The sequence below is a fragment of the Bufo gargarizans genome, chromosome 7 (genome assembly GCF_014858855.1).
Source record: "Bufo gargarizans isolate SCDJY-AF-19 chromosome 7, ASM1485885v1, whole genome shotgun sequence".
In the NCBI taxonomy this organism is placed as follows: Eukaryota; Metazoa; Chordata; class Amphibia; order Anura; family Bufonidae; genus Bufo; species Bufo gargarizans.
The window spans coordinates 199,174,414-199,195,503 of NC_058086.1; the positions used below are offsets into that span (position 1 = coordinate 199,174,414).

General features: G+C 42.1%; 1 protein-coding gene across 1 annotated transcript in view; it reads left to right on the plus strand.

Moving 5' to 3' along the window:
* Nucleotides 1–21,090, plus strand: part of FOCAD (focadhesin) — a 226,511-nt gene that overhangs the window by 122,143 nt on the left and 83,278 nt on the right. The window contains 4 exon segments of the mRNA XM_044300978.1: nucleotides 3,750–3,876; nucleotides 6,785–6,919; nucleotides 8,202–8,252; nucleotides 12,096–12,179. Of these exon segments, the coding sequence (XP_044156913.1) occupies nucleotides 3,750–3,876; nucleotides 6,785–6,919; nucleotides 8,202–8,252; nucleotides 12,096–12,179 (397 nt within the window).

Below are 21,090 nucleotides of genomic sequence, written 5' to 3' on the forward strand. Positions count from 1 at the left end.
TCTGGGGGTTGTAATATGGGAATCTCACCCCTTGTACACACGAAAATTGTAAGTGTACCCTGAGGTACTCTCACAAAGTTTGTACAGCTTCACGCCATACCTCCCCTCTTAGAGGGAACATACTGGCGGAAAATGAGTCTCCCCTTGAAAGCAATGAGAGACTCATCAACCGCTACCTCCCATCCAGGTACATAGGCCTGCACAAATTTTGCCCCAAACATAGGCCTGCACAAATTTTGCCCCAAAGTGATCGATGACCGGCCTGATTTTGTACAGGCGGTCATAGGCAGGATCACCTTGACCGGGGGGGGGGGGGCATTTTCAGATGGCCTGTGAAATCGGGAGCGTGTCATGGCCATACAGTAGAGTGGGGTCTGGTAGAGGACGTCCCCACTCCAGTAATGCCTGAGACTAGAATTCTTGACTAGGCTCATGTGCAGTTTTAAACCAAAACTGGACTCAGAACAGCTTAGTTTGAACAAGTACAAAAAACTTTTATTTAACTTACAATGATAAAAATTGTTACATATCCATACATATAGATGAGCAGCACAATGCCACACAGGATAACGTTATGTTGGTCTGTTGTAAAACAAATAACAGAAGGCAATCCCAAACCGTGCAGAGTATATTCTTACACGGCTAACAGTCAATACAATGTAAAGTGCATAGTGCAAATTGTAAACACTGACTACGGGAAATACAAAAATCAATACAGACCAAGTCCTCCTGGATCCCTACACGTGTTTCGCGTTTTGCTTCCTCAGGGGATACTGATGGTGTGTGTTGTCTGTTCATATATAGTCTGCATGTTGATTAGAACCTAGATCACCTGAATTCCTCGTGTATGCCGAAAACCGGAAGTGCGGTGCGTTCCACGCTGGAACGCACGCCCACTTCCGGCTCGATCGGTGTCCGGACACTCAATATAGCCCTGCATAGTCATTCCACCCTGGACCAAACTTATCCCCACAAGAATCAAGGTAGAACTAACCATTTATGCGCCCAGTATGGAGAGGGTGGAAGGAGGTAGCAGACGGAGGTGTAGAAAAGGACGCTCCACATACCGGAACCGGAAGTATGTCATGCGGTCCACGGTGGAACGCATCGGCCACATAAAGCCAGGGTAGACTCCTCCCATGACTCCGCCCCAAATGATGTCACTCGCATGCAAATCTCCAGCTTACAATGCGTTCCACCGTGGAACGCAAGCGGGGTACATGCTTCCTGAAACACTGAAAGGTCGATTGAATGGCCAATTAGTTAAATTTGATCCTGAAACTCCGTATACGTACAAACCAGGGTTCTATATATACCTCCAGGGGGCGCCTTTAGGAACAATGGGGGAATATAAAACATATTATAAAGAAATCAAAACAATATAAACTAAATATAAATTCCAGACATTGACCACTTGGGGAGCTCTAACAATAACCAGAATAGTAATATGTGATAAAAAGTGAGAAAGTGAAGAAAGTAAAGAGAAAAATAGTAGATAAGTGAAGACACATGCAAAAAAAGAGTGATAAAGTGTATGGTGAAGCATTGTGCAGAAACAAAGTGGTGAAAGAGAAAGAAATTTTATTTTTATAAATATAAATGTATTATAACATACATATAAAATTGGGATAGCTTCCATTTATAATATGTAGCACAGATGAAAACACTATTATTACAATGTGATCCATCAGGACCTCTCATTAAGTATCCTGGAATCGTTAGTCGATTTTAATTTATATAGCCGTAGATCAAGACCGTGGATAGATTACGTGAATGTCCAAGTCGTTATGCTCCACATAAAGAGTACTCTTGTTGATATTTCCCATTGGACCATCTCTCGAAGATCCGCGTGGTCAACGCCTCCCCAGATGTTCATGTCAACCATACCCATGTGAATATATAGTAAGCAGCCTCACGGAATAATGACTAGCAAGAATAAATATGTAGTCCTATCAAAGCAGAAAAAAACCGTATTAAAAAACATAAAACCAAAAATTAAAAAGGTCACAGGTATACACATCACCTAGACTTACAGAGGAACTCACGAAGATGGGTATCAATACATTTTATTAACTTAGCCCAAAAATGGCAAAAAACTCAAGGCCTCATTGAGGCCTGATGGTATAACAGTATTTAATTCGAAGATCCATTTAACCTCCTTTTGAGCAAGGACCTTCTTCCAGTTACCACCCCTCCCACTTATCAAAACCCTATCGATGCCTCTTACCTTTAAAAGGGAGGCATCACAGTTGTGATGTGCAGCACAAGGCCCCAAAATGTCCTCATCTCGGCTGCACTGACCGGGAGTCCAGCCACCGGGCCTAGCCAAAATGGAGCCCGGGTGTTGAACTGTTGGGCATACAGGTTTGTTTGTTCCACCATCAGATTCGCAAAGTGGTCACTGAAAAAAAGACTAAAGTAGTCTTATTTAGTGACGCTCACTGTGGAAATCTGGATTCCTGGTTGGCCTACAAAATCAGGAATCGTGGGCTCAAAACGCATTGGGGTATACCAGACAAGTTCACAGGTAGGGGGCTCCGATGGACTTAACTGGTGGGCCGGAAAACCAATAGGAGCCCCAGAGCTGTTTGTACTAGTGTGGGCCACAGGGTCCCTAGCATGACGGACCCCTTGCTCCGCCTGGCGGCGTCTCCACCGCCTTGGGGGCTCATCATCATCGCTAGAAAAGGAAAGTGGGGTCATCCTTATCCTCACTGGGGCTCTCTGACTCGGAGGCAAGCTGGGCGTATGCCTCCTCATCCGAGAACATCCGGCGGGCCATAGGGGAGTGAGTGTGTGCGTGCTAAACTTTATTTGGTGTGCGTGTGTGTGGGGGCACGGGTGTTCGCGCACTTACCCTAAACCTAACGGACAAAAAGAATAAAATTTTAAAAAAAAGGCCAAAAAATGTGGAAAAAAGTTGATCAGCAGTGGGGTGTGCGATGAGCCAACAGTGGCTCGGACGCTAAGAGTGCCGGCCTTTGGGGGGGAGGAGGGGCGCAAGCTGCATCACACCTGGGGGGTCTAGGGTCAGGGTTAAAAACATGGGGTGAAAAGTGGGCGGGGTTTCAGCAAATCAAGCGCGCAATATCTCGGATGTTCATTTTTGTGGCACAAACCAGCACAAACGCAGCACAACGAATGGTGTATTTCTTTTGGAAATTTAAGAACGTGGCGTGGGGAGTGGGCGGGGTTTCATCAAATCAAGCGCACAATATCTCGCAAACCAAAGTGGCGCAAACGTTCATTTTTGCAGCACAAACGAATACAATTTTATAGTGGTCAGATATTGATAATTTTAACTAATTCTGTTATGAGCATTAGAAGGCATGCAGTTTTATGCCACTGTATCCTATACCGAGAAACAACCAGTCTCTCTTCAGACATCCACCAGCTGGTTTGAATTTGTTCCTAATTCTGTAATATATGGCTGTTATCGGAATTGCTACATTATGAGTGGGAGCAGTCAGATAATAGTATAGGTAAGCTGCTGTAAATTTGAATAGCCGCAGGTTCCCTGCAGTTTATCAGCACATGCAGGCGGCTTTATGACAGATTGTGCCTGCTGTTTTGTAGGCAGAATAGGGTTTGATTCCATTAATAGAAGTATATTTGGGGAAAGTTTTATATGCAGTTCTCCAGTAAGTGTAGGTTAATCTAAAGTGAACATTTACTATGGTGTGCATATGCATCCTTTCTTATTAGCGTTCTTATAAACCTTTTTGGTGTTTTATGCTTTATTCTTTCAGGCCGTATCAGCATGGGGCAGACATGCTGGCTGCCATTACTCAAGTGCTGAATGAATGTACTAAAGCTGACCATTCTACTCCTGCAGCTTTGGTATTACAGGGTCTTCACGCTCTATGTCAGGCTGAGGTGAGGGCATTTTACTTGATGTGCTGAGTACAGACATTCATTTTTACCTTTCTAACCTTTTTTATACCAGGGACTGGATTCATGACAATTTTTCCGCAGACTGGGGGTGGGGGTGTTAAATCGCATAACAAAGCAGAATAATTAATAATCCTGTTTAGGCCCCCACTCAGTGACTTACAGGTGATGTCTCCTCTGATTGGAGTTAATCTTTTTCCTTTTTTTTTGTCCAGTTATGCACAGATCACTCTGATGTTGTCTCCTGACCACAACTTGTTTCTGCATAATTGAACATATTTAGTTTTATTGCCTCCTTTTGTGCCCCTACTTAGTAATCATCCCCATTTAGGCCCCAGTAGATATAATGTCCCCTCCCCACAGTAGTGCACTATGAACATATAATGCCCCCCAGTAATGCTCGCTTCACATATAATGCCCCCCCCCCCCGTAATGCTCGCTTCACATATAATGCCCCCCCAATAGTGGCTTCTTTACATATAGTGCCCCCTTTAAATAGAATACCACCCAGTAGTGCCCTTTTTACATATTTTGCTGTCCAGTAGTGGCCTCTTTAAATACTGTGCCCTCCAGTTGTGGCCTCTTTAAATATAGAGCTCCTTAAATATAGAGCCTCCAGTAATGGCCTCTTTAAACATAGTTCCCCCTAGTAGCGGTCTCTTTAAATATGCCCCCCCCCCCCCATTAGTACCTCTTTACATATAAATAAGTAAATAATGCAGCAACCCCCCCTGTATTACCCCCAGTAGTGTTCACAAACCCACCCAAAAAAAGAACAAAATACTTGCCTCCCTCCGACCTCTTCCAGCTTGCCTCCCTGGCTGCCTGCATTATCATACCGATGGTAGCAAATTTCATTGCAGCCTCCTGCGCCGGGTTTCTGGTGACGTGATGATGTCGTCACGCCGCTTGTGACCCGGCACAGGAGGTTGCAATGATGTCATTGAGATCATCCTGCACCTTAGCACTACCTTATAGGTCTCAGGCCTAGCGCCTCTCAGCCAATGAGGCTTAGGGTCCATTCACACGTAAGTGTGCAGACCGCACATGGCCAGCCCTATGATAGAAATGCCTATTCTTGTTCATGTTCGCGGATAAGAATAGGACATGCTCTATCGTTTTTTTGGGGCCGCGGAACGGGACTACGAATGCGGACAACACTCTGCGTGCTGTCCATATCTTTTGCGCCCCCATTGAATTTAATGGGTCTGCTCCCGTTCCGCAATATTGTGGAACTAATGCAGCCCAAGAACAATGGACGTGTGAATGGCGGGGCTCAGGAGACAGTAGCTCCCATCCCTGCCATTCAACTCTGGTGCTGCCCATATTCCAGTACAAGATGATCCACGACACTGTATTGGTCCACCCCGGTGGTTGGGGACCTCTGCTGTAATATATATTTTCTGTTTGTTTCAGTTGATGAAGACAAATGAGAAATGTAGTAATTGTTGGGAGTGTGGGTACTCTTTAAGCTATTCTTGTTTTATGATTTTATTTTCATCACCTGTGTTTTTTTATATTTTTACACACTGCATTTATAGGTTTAGTACAGGTTTTAGTTTTGCAACCTCTTTTTCCCATACGTGTTCTTATTTTTTCACCTTCACATCTTGTTGATAGTGATGATGTACACATAGTTTCAATTTTTGTTCGTAAACATCATTTTATTAGGGAAATTTTCCCAGAATAGTTATTGCCTTCTGCAAAAACAGTCCGTTGAAGAGTGTGGGCATTGATTTGTTCTATGCTGATAGTTAGCACTAGCTTTTGTGCATTCTGCATTTCCACACTTATTTTATTCAGATTTAAAGGGGTTCTGCAGTTTGTCACTCGGGCCTGCGTTAAACAGTGGGAAGGCCGCGGCGCTGCTGACCTTCAACACCTGATCAGCGAGGGTCCTGGTTTTCAGATCCCCGCTGGTCAGATGCTGATGATCTATCCAGAGGATAGATCATCAGTTTAAACAAACTGCAGAACCCCTTTAAGCTTGCTCATATTACTTACCTGCGATTCTTCAGCATATTCACGAAGACTGGATTAAACGTTAAACCACGTGCATTTAACAGCATGGTGGACACATAGAATATGTTTTGAAACTGACTTCACTTAACTCATAAACAGGTAAAAATAGGTCAAAACTGACACTTCCAGTGTGTTTCTCAGTAAATTCTAGCCAAGACTGATATATCGCATAATCCCCTTCCCATTGGAAAAACCTGAGCTGAATGCAATATGGCGGATTTCAAAATGGAGGCCCAAAACGCTTCCTCCACCACATAATGCAGCCTCCCTTCACACATTGGAAGTTAATGTTCTACAAATTGCACCCGTTAAAAGGGGGTGTCCAGACGTTTTCCCTATGTTTGTATATTCACCTCAGAATGGAAATTGCAGAACATTGAAAAAAGGCGTAAGGCTCTGCATGTATTATGTGGCGCTCATTTGCATGTCAGGTCTATTGATCCTCTGATTGACATAATTCCTTGACTTTTCCTTCTATGACTTTTCCTTCTAGGTGTCGCAGTTTCAGTGCTGAGTGTATATATACACTGGATCTGTAAGGATTATACTGACGGCGCCCCAATGGATCCCATTGACTTGGGTTGGGTTTTAGTGTGTTGTCCATTGTTTTGATGGGTAAAATTGCATGCATCCAGTGCTGTTTTTCAAATCAAATGCCATGTAATCTACAAGAGGGGGATCTCCAATGCATATTCGAACAGAGCTTTAGTGTTTTTATATAAGGAATGCAAATATTTTAAATTAAGCCCGGGACTAATTGGGGTTAAAATGTCTAGATATTTACAGTAGTTATACAAAAAGGTCTGTACAATATTATACCCTACGCCTTTAATCCCAATATAGTTATGTTTATTTGTATTGTTATCATTAGGTGGTGGACATTCGATCTACCTGGAATGCTCTGTCTCCTAAGCTAGGCTGTGACAAGCGTCCCCTTGTGCTGAGGGTGCTACATGAATTATTTTCCTTGGTTCCTTCTTTAGTTGTGAAATCAGAAGACTATGAGGTATGTACAGCTCATACAGCATTATCCTCTACTAGCTATTAAAGGGGTATTTCAGTAGGTACAAATTATCCCATATCCACAGAGCACTCCATTCATTCGTAGAAATTAATGGAGTGGCCGCACACATGTGCAACTGGACGCTTTGGTCATTTTTTAGGGAGCAGCGGGGGGCCTGCAGAGGGTATGGGTCCCCTTTGCTCGTGATTGTGGGGGTCCCAGCGGTAGGACCCCCACCAATCTGATAGTTATCTCCTATCCTGTGGATAAGGGGTAATTTGTACCTACCGGAATACCCCTTTAAGCTTCAAATGAACAGTTGAGGCCTATTTGGGAAGGTGGCAGATCACTAAAGACATAGGCCAATATTGGTTGAAAGTTATCATCATCAGACACATTCTGGGACATTTATCAAGGCTGGCAGTAAGATGCGCCTAATTTATTAAAGGAGTTGTCTCGCTTCAGAAATTGGCATTTATCATGTAGAAAGAATTAATACAAGCCACTTACTAATGTATTGTGATTATCCATATTGCCTCCTTTGCTGGCTGGATTCATTTTTCCATCACATTATACACTGCTCGTTTTCAGGGATTACGACCACCCTGCAATCCAGAAGTGGTGGCCATATAGGAAAAAACACCAGCCTCTCTATTGGCCAGGAGCATGCGTAGGTACGTATGTGCAGCAGCATCCATCCCGTCCACCTTGTATCTGTGCTGCAGCAGTGTCCATAACCCCTGTAAACGAGCAGTGTATAATGCGATGGAAAAATGAATCCAGACAGCAAAGGCAATATGAACAATCACAATACATTAGTAAGTGGCTTATATTAACTTTCTCCTACATGATAAATGCCATTTGCTGAAGTGAGACAACCCCTTTAAGAATGAGATGCCTGATAATAAATTCGGCACATATCTGGAAGTCCGTTTGCCAGAAACTGAAGTGTAAACTAGCTAGGGTCTGGCGTATGCTTGAGCTATAACATACGCCAGTTTCTGGCCACTAAGCCACACTCCCCTTTTCTCTCCACTTTAGAAAAGTGGCGAGAAGCTTAAAAAGTGCCAAACTATTGCGCATATTTGGCTTGTGCCATAATTTGTCACTTTTGTATGCCAATATTGTGGCATAACATTACACTTATACATTATAGTACTTTAAATGTCCCTTCACCTAGTAACACAATACATACTGCGCCACTAGATGAAATATATGCTGATGGACATGCTGCTATAAACATGTGCAGTAATAATGTTTAACAGTCTGCTTTCTTCATTTTTAGAAATTCAAAGCCGAAATTCTCAGCATCCTTTGGAGTCATACGCAGACTAACGTAAGGCAGACTTTTTTCAATTTTGCTTTGTTTTACAAGGTTTTTAGCAGATGAGAAAGTAAATACAGGCTTGGGGCTCATACTGATGTCCGTATATTTCACCTGTGCTATTCATCTTGTTTTAATGATCGCACACTGACCCATTCGTTTCTGTGGGGCCACGCACACAGGTGGGGGCAGGTGGTTACTTGACCGGGATATTGTCAATGGGTCACCTAATGGGAGATAGTTATGAAGCTATGGAAAAGATTCCCACCTAGACCAGTGAGTGTAAAAATACTTTGACTTCTTGTTGTCTGATACTAGTGAGTGCACTTCTATAGTTTTACAGTTGGCTAAAATTTGTTTATGCCAATGAGCAATAATGCTAGCTCTGGGGTGAGAGTGAGTTGTGACGGATAAAGGTACATTCGTATTTTCGGTGGATCAGTGCGGCTGTTCCACAAATTATAGAACATGTCCTATGCTGGTCTGCATTGCAGAGAACAATAGCTCTTTCTTATTAATGGGAGTTAGAAAAATACGGACTGCACATGGAGGGTATTCGTAGTTTGTGGACCCTTTGTTTGCCGACTAAAATACGGACACGGCTGTGTACATGAAGCATTAGAGACATCATATGTTGGCAATATATTAGTATTTTGGCTTGGCAGATAACAAACAGATTCTGCTTTAGAAAAAACAATTATTAATGTGAAATGGTAATTCTGATACTGTACAAGATCACACTACTTTTACACCGAAGCCATTTTAAAGGGAACCTTATCATCACAAGTTTGCCAGTTTCACTAATTGTATGGCGCTGTAGATCACATCCCAGCAGAATCGTTGCCCTGCCTTTGAAAACTCTAAGCCTTCAGCATTTTGATGTAGTTACACCTTGTAAATGCGGGTCACGGAGTCATTGGGGCGTCTTCTTAGACTGGCTGAGTCGCGGTAGTTACGGTCGCAAGCCTGACCATCTCACTATGATTGACATCCCCCTCCTTGTTTCACGTCATCCTGGCACATCTGAAATTTTGTGCATTTAACGCAAAAAATTCCCTCTGTCTGTTTCAGTGTTTTTTTTTTTTTTTTCATGAATCTGTTGGGCTTTTTTTTACCTCGCATGGATGTCATCAGTTTTCACGCATGTGAACTAAAACTTAAGAATAGCGCACAGCATATCAGAGCAGTTTTCAGTCCAGGTGCTTGCTGACAGCACTCGTGAATGGGACGAGCAGTTGTAATTACTGGCGAGAAAAGGTGCAGGCGATTATGAAGAGGAAGTAATGCTTGCACGAGTGCCACCATCTCTTCATACAGTTGATCGGTGGGGGTGCCGAGAGTCGGACCCCCTGTTGAACTCTGAGGATACTAGTTTCTGTGTAGAGTCTTTAATTTCCTCTCTGGACCAATATCACAGCAGAGTCATACCAGACCACCAGTCAGATCAGGGAGGATTTAACACGTGATCCGATGCCATCCTAGTAGGAGTGGTCAGGGCTTCTCCCATTCATCTAGGCACTACACCTTTGTTTGCATGTTTACCTATCACAATACAGCTGTCATTCTGTCAGTCATTCCAGTCCTCCACCTAATATACTAACAAGGATTACTTTGCAGATAAACCTTTCTCTGTGCAGCAGTGTTGCTAATTGAGATGACTCTGCTCTCCAATTCAGAAGTTTTTTCTCTGAGATTACGGACACAGAAGGGCTATAATTTGTATTTAATTTATAGGTTTTCTTTTTTGCTTTTTTTAATTCAACTCAGTGTGTTAAACTGCAATCCTAGGAGAGCCTACCAACATGCGTTTCTCCTCTTTATTTGCTTTCCAGGAGTATCTTTTTCTTAGTTATGTAGTTGATTCAGTTGATGTGATTTGATTATGAATTGCACAAGTTGACTTGATCTTTGCATCAAGGAGTGAAAGATATCCGCAATTGGTATTGTTATTCATAGGGGTTGATCTCTTGCCATCCTCTTACAGGCAGTTTCTCTGCCTATTTTGTACAACGGCAAAATTGGTGTTGCTGAGGAGAGGTACCGCCTATTAGCGACTTGATCACTGCTCTCAACAATACATATACATATGAAAAGATTATCTTGATGGGGAAAGGCGGTTTCACCAAATTTCAGTCGCATTGGGCCTCCTGGGAGCAATCCCTCTTATGCTCCTCCCCGTAACTTACTTTGTCCCGCTAAATAAAACCTGGATAGGCTATACCTTATATATGGGACGCTAAGTAGTTATACACTGTGGGATCCGTTTATTTTCAGAGCTGGCATAGGCAGGCACCTCTTTGATGTGTAACACAGATATTCAGCAGGCAATAGTTTTATGTAAACTGTGTTCCTTTGTTGTTTCCTTTTGTGCTTCTATATTTCCTTGAAGCACTGTTTGTAATATACTACAAAGAAAAAATATGGGGGATTCAGCCCGCACAACCCTATGCAGGTGCAGATTCCTATGGCGAAATACAGATACAAACGCAAAAACACAAATGCAATCGCACTTCTGCAACTAGCTCTCTGCCCTGCCTTTATGCTGGATGTTGAATAAGGCATTGGTGTACATTTTGGCCAAAGCGTAATAAGCCACTCACCACGTCAAGGTCGCCTTCATGAGTGGTCCCTAACACTAGTTCCTACCTGTTATGGGCCATGACAGCCACACAAAGTCCAGGGAGTGTAGGTACAGCATGCACGCCAAGCACACTCTGCTTTTTTTTTTAATCAGATAATTTTTATTAATATTTTTATCATCAATTGACTTTCAGAACAAATATCCAAGCATCACAAAGACATCAGTTACAAAGGATAAACGTATAAAATATCACTCATGCATAGTGTACACAATGCATATCTTATGACTGTAAGACATCACAATCGACAGTTTCCAAGATTAACTCTTCCCTCCCAAGAGCAGGACATAATTTCAATAGGAGCATTACTACCTCATAGTTCTTTTTCTCCCATTCATATCGGCACCGTTCCAATGATTTTAATGCTTATTAAAAGCAATGAATTCAAAGTAACCATACTTCTATACAGTTATGACACTCAGCCACACTCTGCTTTTAACCCCGTCCGGTGCCATTACAGCTTTCATCGGATCCAGGGATGCAAGTACCAACATGCATGCTGAGCCCACTATATACTTCTCCTGGAGCCAAATGGCTACTGGTAGGTGCTATTATAAGCAGACTCAGTTTTATACTGACTTTAAAACCAGCCTCCAGGGCATACTAACTGGTCAGTTGTGCATGACTGCTTGGAAATCGCCACGCCTCCAATATATACTACAAAGAAAAAATATGGGGGATTCAGCCCGCACAACCCCTATGCAGGTGCAGATTGCTATGGCGAAATACAGATACAAACGCAAAAACACAAATGCAATCGCACTCTGTGGGCTCAGCATGCATGTTGGTACTTGCATCCCTGGATCCGATGAAAGCTGTAATGGCACCGGACGGGGTTAAAAGCAGAGTGTGCTTGGCGTGCATGCTGTACCTACACTCCCTGGACTTTGTGTGGCTGTCATGGCCCATAACAGGTAGGAACTAGTGTTAGGGACCACTCATGAAGGCGACCTTGACGTGGTGAGTGGCTTATTACGCTTTGGCCAAAATGTACACCAATGCCTTATTCAACATCCAGCATAAAGGCAGGGCAGAGTGCTGGTTGCAGAGTGCGATTGCATTTGTGTTTTTACTGTTTGTAATATGTCTTATATTCAAAAATGGAAATAAAAACTATTGAAACGAAGGAGTGAAAGATATGCTTCAGTATAATGTGTGTGGTTGACTGCCTGCCATTTCAGTAGATACACTAAACATTCGTCTTCTTCTCCGGCAGGATCATAGAGTGTGTATATCTGCGTACAAGTCACTCTGTGAGTTTGACTCTGATGAACATACTATACTTCATCTTCCTGAGCAGGTAAGTAATTGATTAATTAAAAGCTTCTGTACTATTGGTATGTAGCCCTAGAACGTGACCCTTTGCTTGCCATGGCCTCCATTGTCCCCTTTTTTGGGATTTAAATTGCTCAGTTTACTATTATTTGATATTCTGCTTTAATAGATTAAAGGGATTTTCCCTAAAATGGGTAATAAATGTTAGATTGCTGGGAATCTACATCAGTCATTGGTAGCGGGTCCCAATCAGTATAAAATCATTATGAAAACTCTGAAAAGTGCATTGTGTCTTTAAAGGGAATCTATCACTAGATACTGTGTTATAAATACAAGATGCACACTTGTCATCTCATTTAAACGCTCTTGGTCCTATTTCAAGACGTGCCCCCATTGTGGAGAAATTTGCCTTACAACATTATGCTAATTAGCCCCTGGGTACAGCGAAGACGTTGCCTTTACACCTCATTGCACAGAGGCTCCGCTCTTGTCCATTCCAGGCTTCACCCCCACCATTTTGACTGACAGGGCCAGGAGTGAAGACGTATGAATGCCTGGCCCCGAAGTCTCACGGCAGCCTGTTCTGTGCACGTGCAGTACATGACTGGAGATCGCTGAACAGAGATTGAACTCCTCCCAAAGCTCTGAAGAATGAAAGGTGGAATGTGATTGGTTGCTATGAGCAACAAAGTCATTTTTCCTTTGCACCACTTTTGATAAATCTCCCCCAGTGGTTTTCAACTGTCCAAAAAATATAATTTGGAGCTGCCATTCAAAATCTGTATGTAGTTCTGACCTTAGAGTGGCCGTGGGAAGAACATCTGAAAGGACTGACTCATACGTACTACCATGTCCTCTGGTCAGTATAAAGATGCCTGCGTGTTTAGGCTTTATTATGATTTTGCTTTCCAAGAAACAATTTGGCTGTATTTTACTGCCTCTCCCTTAGGGCTCATTCAGACCACTGTATATTTGTGTGCTGTCCACAACCATACTTCCGTTCCGTGGCCCCGCAAAAAATATTTTTTTCAGTTTTTGCGGACAACAATAGGCTTTTCTATCATTGGGCTGTCTGTTTCGTTCTGCAAAATGCGGATGTGAAGCGTGAATTAAACGGATAGCACCAGCACTGAATCATGACCCATTCATTTCAATGGGTTATTTGTACATGTTTTTTCCCCGCATCAGTTCTGCGTTGCCTGAGAATCGCCGCATGTTCTATATTATGCGTTTTTCACGCAGCCCTGGTCCCATAGAAGTGAATGAGACTTCAGTGAAAAACGCATTGCATCTGGATGTAATCCGCTTTTCACTGCTGGTTGCTAGGAGATGTTTTTTTTTTTCCATGCGAGTGAAAAATGAATAAAAACGGATTGCACCCGTGTGGAAAAAACTGAAACACTAGACGTAAATGCAGCCAAAACTGATTTAACTTGCTTGCAGAATTGTGTGAGTTTCACTGAATGCACCCTGAACGCATCCTGAGCTAATTTATATCGTTCATGTGAAACAGTTTTTACTTGGGAGGGGCTCAATTAGAGCATGATACATTACACTAATCAATTTAAAGGCTATGTACACCTTTTTTTATGATTGCATTTATCTTATTTGGGGCTAAAAATCATTTTTTTCAATTGGTCTTTATTTAAAAAAAAATATTGAGCTGTTCTGTCACAAAAGGGTTAACTGTTTTTCTAGGTGTGTGCATCCTACTTTCACTTTGTGCTGGTCATCTAATAACCCTTATCTCTAAATTACCAAGAGGTCATAAACACTTATTTAAACCACATTCTTATCAGTAACATAAGGATTTGGCTTTGATGAGTGTGTATAAAGTCTGAGAGCAGAGATAATAGGGAGCCCGTGATCTCCCTGCCTGACGAAGCACAGACAAAATTCTAATCTTGCTAGTAGAGCATCTCGGCTCTGTACGGAGAAAATGATTCCATATTTTTTATAAAGACCAATTGAAAAAAATATTTTAGCTCATAACGAGTACAATGCAAAAGGTGTACAGAGCCTTTAATGCTCCTCTTTGGTCATGTTTATTGAGATCTATCAAGAGAACAATGGAGCCTACACACTGTTATCCCAATTCTACACCTGTTATAATGAGGATTACCTTGCAGAAAGCGTCTTTCCCTTACAGCAGCAATACTCTGACAATGGATTAGCAATTTAGAAGGTTTAATCGTTTTTGCTGACTACTACAGGAGGATAATATTTTGTGTTTAATTGAAAAAAAAAAACTAAAAACGTCCCAAAATCCTTTAAAAAAAAAAAAAAGTTTTCGGTGAAAGTGGAGTTTACTAAATATGCACATTTCTAATGAAGGTTGGCCTTTAAAAGCCATTGAATGTTTTCTTGCTTCATGCTGTCACTTTTTGAGCTGTGGTCAGAAAGCCTGTGCTCTACAATAATTTTCTTAATTAAGGGAATATGTTTGCTGTTTATAGACCGAAGGGAGCCTTTCAAAGGTTCTAGAAGTACATGAATTGCTCTGAAAGACTGATTATCTCAAAGGCCTACTCTACCATATTTCCTTTCTAATTATCACAGTCTTAAACTTGCTGCACAGCCAACACCTTAAGCAGACAGGGAGTGGACTTATGTGAGTTGAAGAGTTCACTTGGCAATGTGCTTTTTCCCAAATCCATCGTATCTCAGTACATCCAGTAAGCAGGGACATTTTTGCATATTCGTTGCTTACTCTTTACTTGTAGTACAGCTTAAGGCTACTTTCACATCAGCGTTTTTGCCATATCTGGCAGGGATCAGCACAAAACGCTTTCGTTATGATAATAAAACCGGCTGCATCTGTTATGAACGGATTCGGTTGTATTATCTCTAAAATGGCCAAGACGGGACAATTGTCCATATTGACAATGGGAACAAAACTGAAGCGTTTACCTATGATGGATATCAATACCAGAAAGGAAAAACGCAGATGTGAAAGTAGCCTTAACCCATTAGTGACCACCAATATGCTTTTATAGAGTGTTCACTAAGGGGCCTTAGCGGCCTAGTCTAAGTGCTGCATGGGTTTTCCTGTGCAATAGAGAGACGGGGCTTAGCAGGAGTACTGATCTGGCCGTTTAACCCATTACATTCCGCAGACAATACCACTGTTTCCTATCGGTACCCAGCTAATGAGATCGCTTCCTAGCCGTCTTACATTTAGACAATTTTCTACGCCTAAAACATGGCGTAGAAAATGATGAATGAGATGGGCCTACTGGCCTGCCCACGACAAGCCCACAATTTTAGACCTGGCGTGAGCGGGGAAAAGTCACAGATGGCGGCACAACTAACCGCTGCGCCGCCATCTGCATCTGAAATATTCCCAATATACACTTATTTCAGTATAATAAATGAGTTATGCGTATCCAAAAATGGCACCCTTAAAGCAAACCCTTATATGCCTATATAGATGGAAAAATAAAACAGTTATAGGTCTTCGAAAGAAATGATGGATAAATAAATAAAAATCACTTGTTTAGTAAGGCCCAAAACAGGCTGGTCATTAAACAGGTACATAGGTTGAAAAAAGACACTGTTCCATGAAGTTCAACTTTCCTCAATTTATTCTATTCATTGTTAGACTCGTTATAACCCTTGCTGTCATTTGCTATTAGATTTAAACTTTCTTTGAATGTTCACATAGTATCTGCCATTACTACCTCTTGGGCTAGGGCATTCCATAGTTTGACTCCTCCAACTGGAAAGAACTTTCCTTCACAGATATCTAAATCATCTTTCTTCTACATGTAATACATGTCTCCTGGTCCTTGGAAACCGTACATCCTGTTCCAGTTTCTTGAACTGACAGGGGTGGACTGGCCATAGACTCTACAGGTAAACTTCCTGGTGAACCCTGGGGGCCACCTAAGCCCTTCTCACGGCCAAAAGTCAGGTAAGTAATGATCTGACGCTCCCAGAATTGGGAAAATTGTCATATACTTATGTACTTGGCCTGCGGCTGCAGGTGTCCTCCTGACTCCTGAATTCAACTGTGTCACCATCCTGAAGAAACTAGAGTAGGTAGACAGAATACGACAGCTGGCACTGGCCACCACATGGACTCTGGCATTTGGTCCTGCTGGAGATGTATATTGTGCTGAACCACAGTATTCTGCTCTGCTGGGGGGTATTTTCTGCTGCAATATGGTACTGCTAGCCTCATCTACTTGTGCTGACCCTTCCTATTTGTATTGGCCCTGCATTCTGTCAATTTGAACCTGCCGACAACATAGGGCCACTTTTACATATATATATATATATTTTTTTTTTTTTTTTCCAGGGCCACGTTAAAGGGTTTCTACCACCTCATTTGGACCTAATTAGCTGTCAGACACTAGCGATCTGCTAGTGTCTGCTCTACCTAACCATGCAATTCTTAGACCTTTGTGTGCAGTCGTTACACCGTCTACTCACCCTGTGTTCCGCCCCGCTCGTCCATCAAGCCCGCCCATCTCCTCTAGATTGCCAGCCTCCATCGGCCGAATTCTCGCGCCTGCGCCGTGTGCGTCTGTATTCTGCGCAGGCGCAGTGACTGTCTGACCGGCCGGGCGTCGTCTGTTCCTCGGAGCACTCTGACGTAATCGGCGCAGTGGAGATGCCGGCGCAGGGAGCGATCAGACAGTCACTGCGCCTGCGCCGAATACAGTCACACATGGCGCAGGCGCGAGAATTCGGCTGATGGATGAGATGGAGGCTGGCAATCTAGAGGAGATGGGTGGGCTTGATGGACGAGCGGGGCGGAACACAGGGTGAGTAGACGGAGCCTCTAGGTGCTGAAAAGACGCCCCCATAGCACCTAGAGGCTCATTTGCATAGCAATAAAAGTTGGTTTTTAGTGTAACGACTGCACACAAAGGTCTTAGAATTGCATGGTTAGGTAGAGCAGACACTAGCAGATCGCTAGTGTCTGACAGCTAATTAGGTCCAGATGAGGTGGTAGAAACCCTTTAAGGTCCCAGTCTGCCTATATTTACTGAACGTACAGTATATTCATACATGTAAATGGGAACAAGCCCGATTTGTCTAGCTGTTAATTAGGCTTTTTTATCCTATTTAATAATGTTAATCACCCGTCTCTGAACTAACTAGCTCTCCTGTATTGTTTTTGGAATGTGGAACCCAAGACTGAATCCGATAAGGGGCCATACATGGGTTTTATATAGGGGTATATTACGTTGGTATTACAGATTTTTAACTCTCTTTTTATACACCCTTAAATCTTATTTGCTTTGGCAGCTGCTGCTTGACATTGAGTACTGCTGCTTAGCTTACTTGTAGCCAGAATACTTCTTCTCTTGTTCTGTTTCTCCAGTTTTATTTTATTTAAAAGGAATCTGTCTGCAGGTTTATGCTGCCTGATCGGAGGGCAGCATAAATTAGTGACTAAGACCATTACTCAATCAATGGTTTGGTGTGACATTAATAAAATCGCCCTTTACCAGCTGCAGCAAGAGCCAGAGGTGTAGTCCTCAATGTTCTTCAGCTTTTGCTCTCCCTGCCCACTCACCAGTGATTGACAACTTTAAATAATAAGAGGCGGGTGGGCGGTGGGAGCTGCAGCTCATAAATATAAATGGGGTCCCTACATGTGCACAGGCTACATCCCCAGCTACCACTGGGGGAGCTGATAAACGGACATGGGTGTTGCACACATATGGGTGAATAGGGTACCAGCCATCCTTCACCAAAATAATTTTTGCAGTGCTGCCACCTTCTATTTTTTTTTGTGTGTGGAAGAAACGGTGCAGAGTTGAGGTTTTGATACTTGCACCCTAGCTTTTTCTAGATGGATGGATAGTTAGATATGGCATAGATAGATAGATAGATATTAGATTGATAGATACGGTCTTTGTATATTTATATTATGTGTAATATTGCTCTTAGATTTCCCTGTATCATCTTACTGGCACTGCCTTTGGCGGTTTGATATTGTCATATAGTTTGTGGAAAAGCCTTTTGTGTAATGATGTTTTGGCGTAATCTGCTATCACAGTGTGGCAGGTCAATTAAGCTGTAAATTATTGATAAGGTGTAATATAGATATATCTCCTTATCTGCAGTGCCTCATTATTGGTTACAAGGATTACTTTCTTTCTTTTCTTGGCTGTCAGCAAATAATGTGAAGAAGTGCAGTATCTCTTCTCATAAATTTCCTCCTTTGATGATGGCAGATATTGACTGACTATACCAAGCCATGAGATAAAGTGTCTCCCTAGACGCTGAACTGCAGGTTTTGCATTTTCTTCTTGTGGTGTTAATTTAGTTCCAGAGAGAAACAACAACAGATGAAATAAAAATTACGAAAATATAAAACAAAAAAGCTAAATAAAACAAAATACAATATATAGAGTCGCGTATAAGGTTTACATATGCGGCGATTAAATGTAAATGTGAACAGTTCTATATAAGAGGTAATAAAAAAAAAATATTTGATTCCTGTAGACATGAAAAAGTATAATAAACACATGGAATGCTTTATAAGTAGAAAAAAAAATCTCCATCTGTAAGAAATAAGTAATTAAATGGAGAAATGAATAAAAGAAGAGAAGAAAAATGACTAGCAAAATAAAAGGAATTCACCATGTAAGAGATGCCTTCCCCATGTAAGAATCTTGGGCTATTATAATTTGATGAAGGTTCATACACCATTTCAATGGAGTATAAAACCTTTTTTTCCAAAAAACGCATTAGAAACGCATAGAAAACGCAGATGTGTTTTTAAAATTATGGCCACTTTTAGCTTCATGTTTTCTATACTTATCTTCTATTTTCGATTCCCCACCCTTTGGGTCATTATTATTAGATACAATGTTGTAAAAATGTTTTATGTGTAAGAAACTTTGATTCTATTCAATTGTCCTTTTCCCTATGGATGTCTATGTGAAAATGTCCAGATATTAGAAAAGCCATGAGCCAAGGGTAACACCACCCCTTTATGAAAAGGTATTTAAAGAAGCCAGATCGAGTGGACAGTAACTTATAACCACTGAAGAAGAAGCGAGTTAAGCTCCGAACGCATTTGGTAAAAGATATTCTGGCATCATAGCATCTTCAATATAAGGATAAGTGCGGCTCTTTACCACTACCACTTACGTTAGTTAAACTCCATCACTCCCGCTATAGAGGCACGCTATACCTGTTTACTGAATGAGAAAAGCAGTGTGAACTATGGCGGATCAAGAAATAACCCCTGACCACGTGGAACGCCATGTGGGACGCTGGGAGAAGTAAGCCGGGGCAGGCAACCCGCCACAGCACGAGCGAGAGCTCATTTGGTGCATGTAACAGAAAATATCTCTTTGGAGTGGTAATGTAGGAACAATATTTATTACTTAATAAGCACTATTTACAAATGGAAACATAATTGATATATACAATAATAGAGACGTTGGTCATTGCAAGAAAGACTTTGTTTTAGCCAAATAGTATATATAAGAAACTATGTGAATGACTACCAACATACTAACATCGGAGAGTGTTAAACAGATCTACTTATTACCCAATCATATGGAATCCAACAACATTGATATATAACAGAACTACAAGGAGGATTTTTTTATTTTACATTTTTGCAAAAAAAATAAAAACTTATTTTTTTTTTTTCAATAGTTTTTTTAGTATTTATATTATTAACATTGATTTGTGATCAATTTCAATAACATAGTCATTAGGCTATATTATGCATATGCACTTGTAGATCAATAATGCTGAAATCATGGTGTTCTGAGATTATATATTGAGATGAAGTAGATAGCTAGGGAATATATTATCAGGGTTTTTTATATTTCTTTTTAATTCATCAATTTTAATTTACAAGTGTTTATGCAATAAATGGTTATATATATTAGGAAGGCACAAGGGTCTGTCATTGACGGAAGGTATGTGTCACCGAGATTTCTCGGTGAGGTAAGAGCCGTTAATTTTAAGTGTCACTGGCAGTTAGTGCTGACTGACACTGTTATTTAGTATGGCTGTAGAGCCGATCCGGGCCCGCTTTTACGGGGAGCAGCCAAAGTGCAGGGTGGGTGGCTTCTCCCCACGTTCCAGGCCGGGTTTTGGTTTGGGATATAAAAACCCAGCCAGCAGTCTCAGCTGTGTAGATTATCCTCCATTTCACAGTGAAGCTGTGGAGACGCTGTGGTTTTAGGATCTGCATGAGGTGTGCCGTGCTAAAGGGCTGAGAGCCGAATTCCTGGAAAACAGGCCTTCAAAGCCTGCAGTGGATGGCTGATGAAAAGCTGCTAACCAGGTGAACGTTTGTGTTCTGTGGACTTTCCATGGTGTGAACATACACCAATACTGCAAACTGTTATTTTGTTTTGCCTTTTGTGTGAATAAACACTAAACTATTTAGGCTAAAGACTTTGTGATTGCCTCTGTACTGCGTCCACTAAGCTGCCTAACAGAGCAAATCCTCACAATATATATTTGTATCCATCCAGTGAATCTACATTTCCATGCCCTAAGGCCCCATGCACACGGCCGTGTTTCACAGCCGTGTGCGGGCCGTGGAACCGCGGCCTGGATCCCTCCTGAGAGCAGGAGCGCACGGCGTCACTGGTTGCTATGACGCCGTGCGCCCCCTGCTGCCGGCACAGTACAGTAATACACTGGTATAGATCGTATCAGTGTATTACTGTACTGTGCCGGCAGCAGGGAGCGCACGGCGTCATAGCAACCAGTGACGCCGTGCGCTCCTGCTCTCAGGAGGGATCCAGGCCGCGGTTCCACGGCCCGCACACGGCTGTGAAACACGGCCGTGTGCATGGGGCCTTAATGGTAGAGATGCGCTGTATTTGTAGTACGTGTCATGGCATGGACTTGCATAGCTGACAATCATCTGCTGTTTCAGTTGGCCTCTATGACTTAGGAAGTTCTAGATTAGTCCTTAGGCCTTGGAGTTTATATGAAAGCAA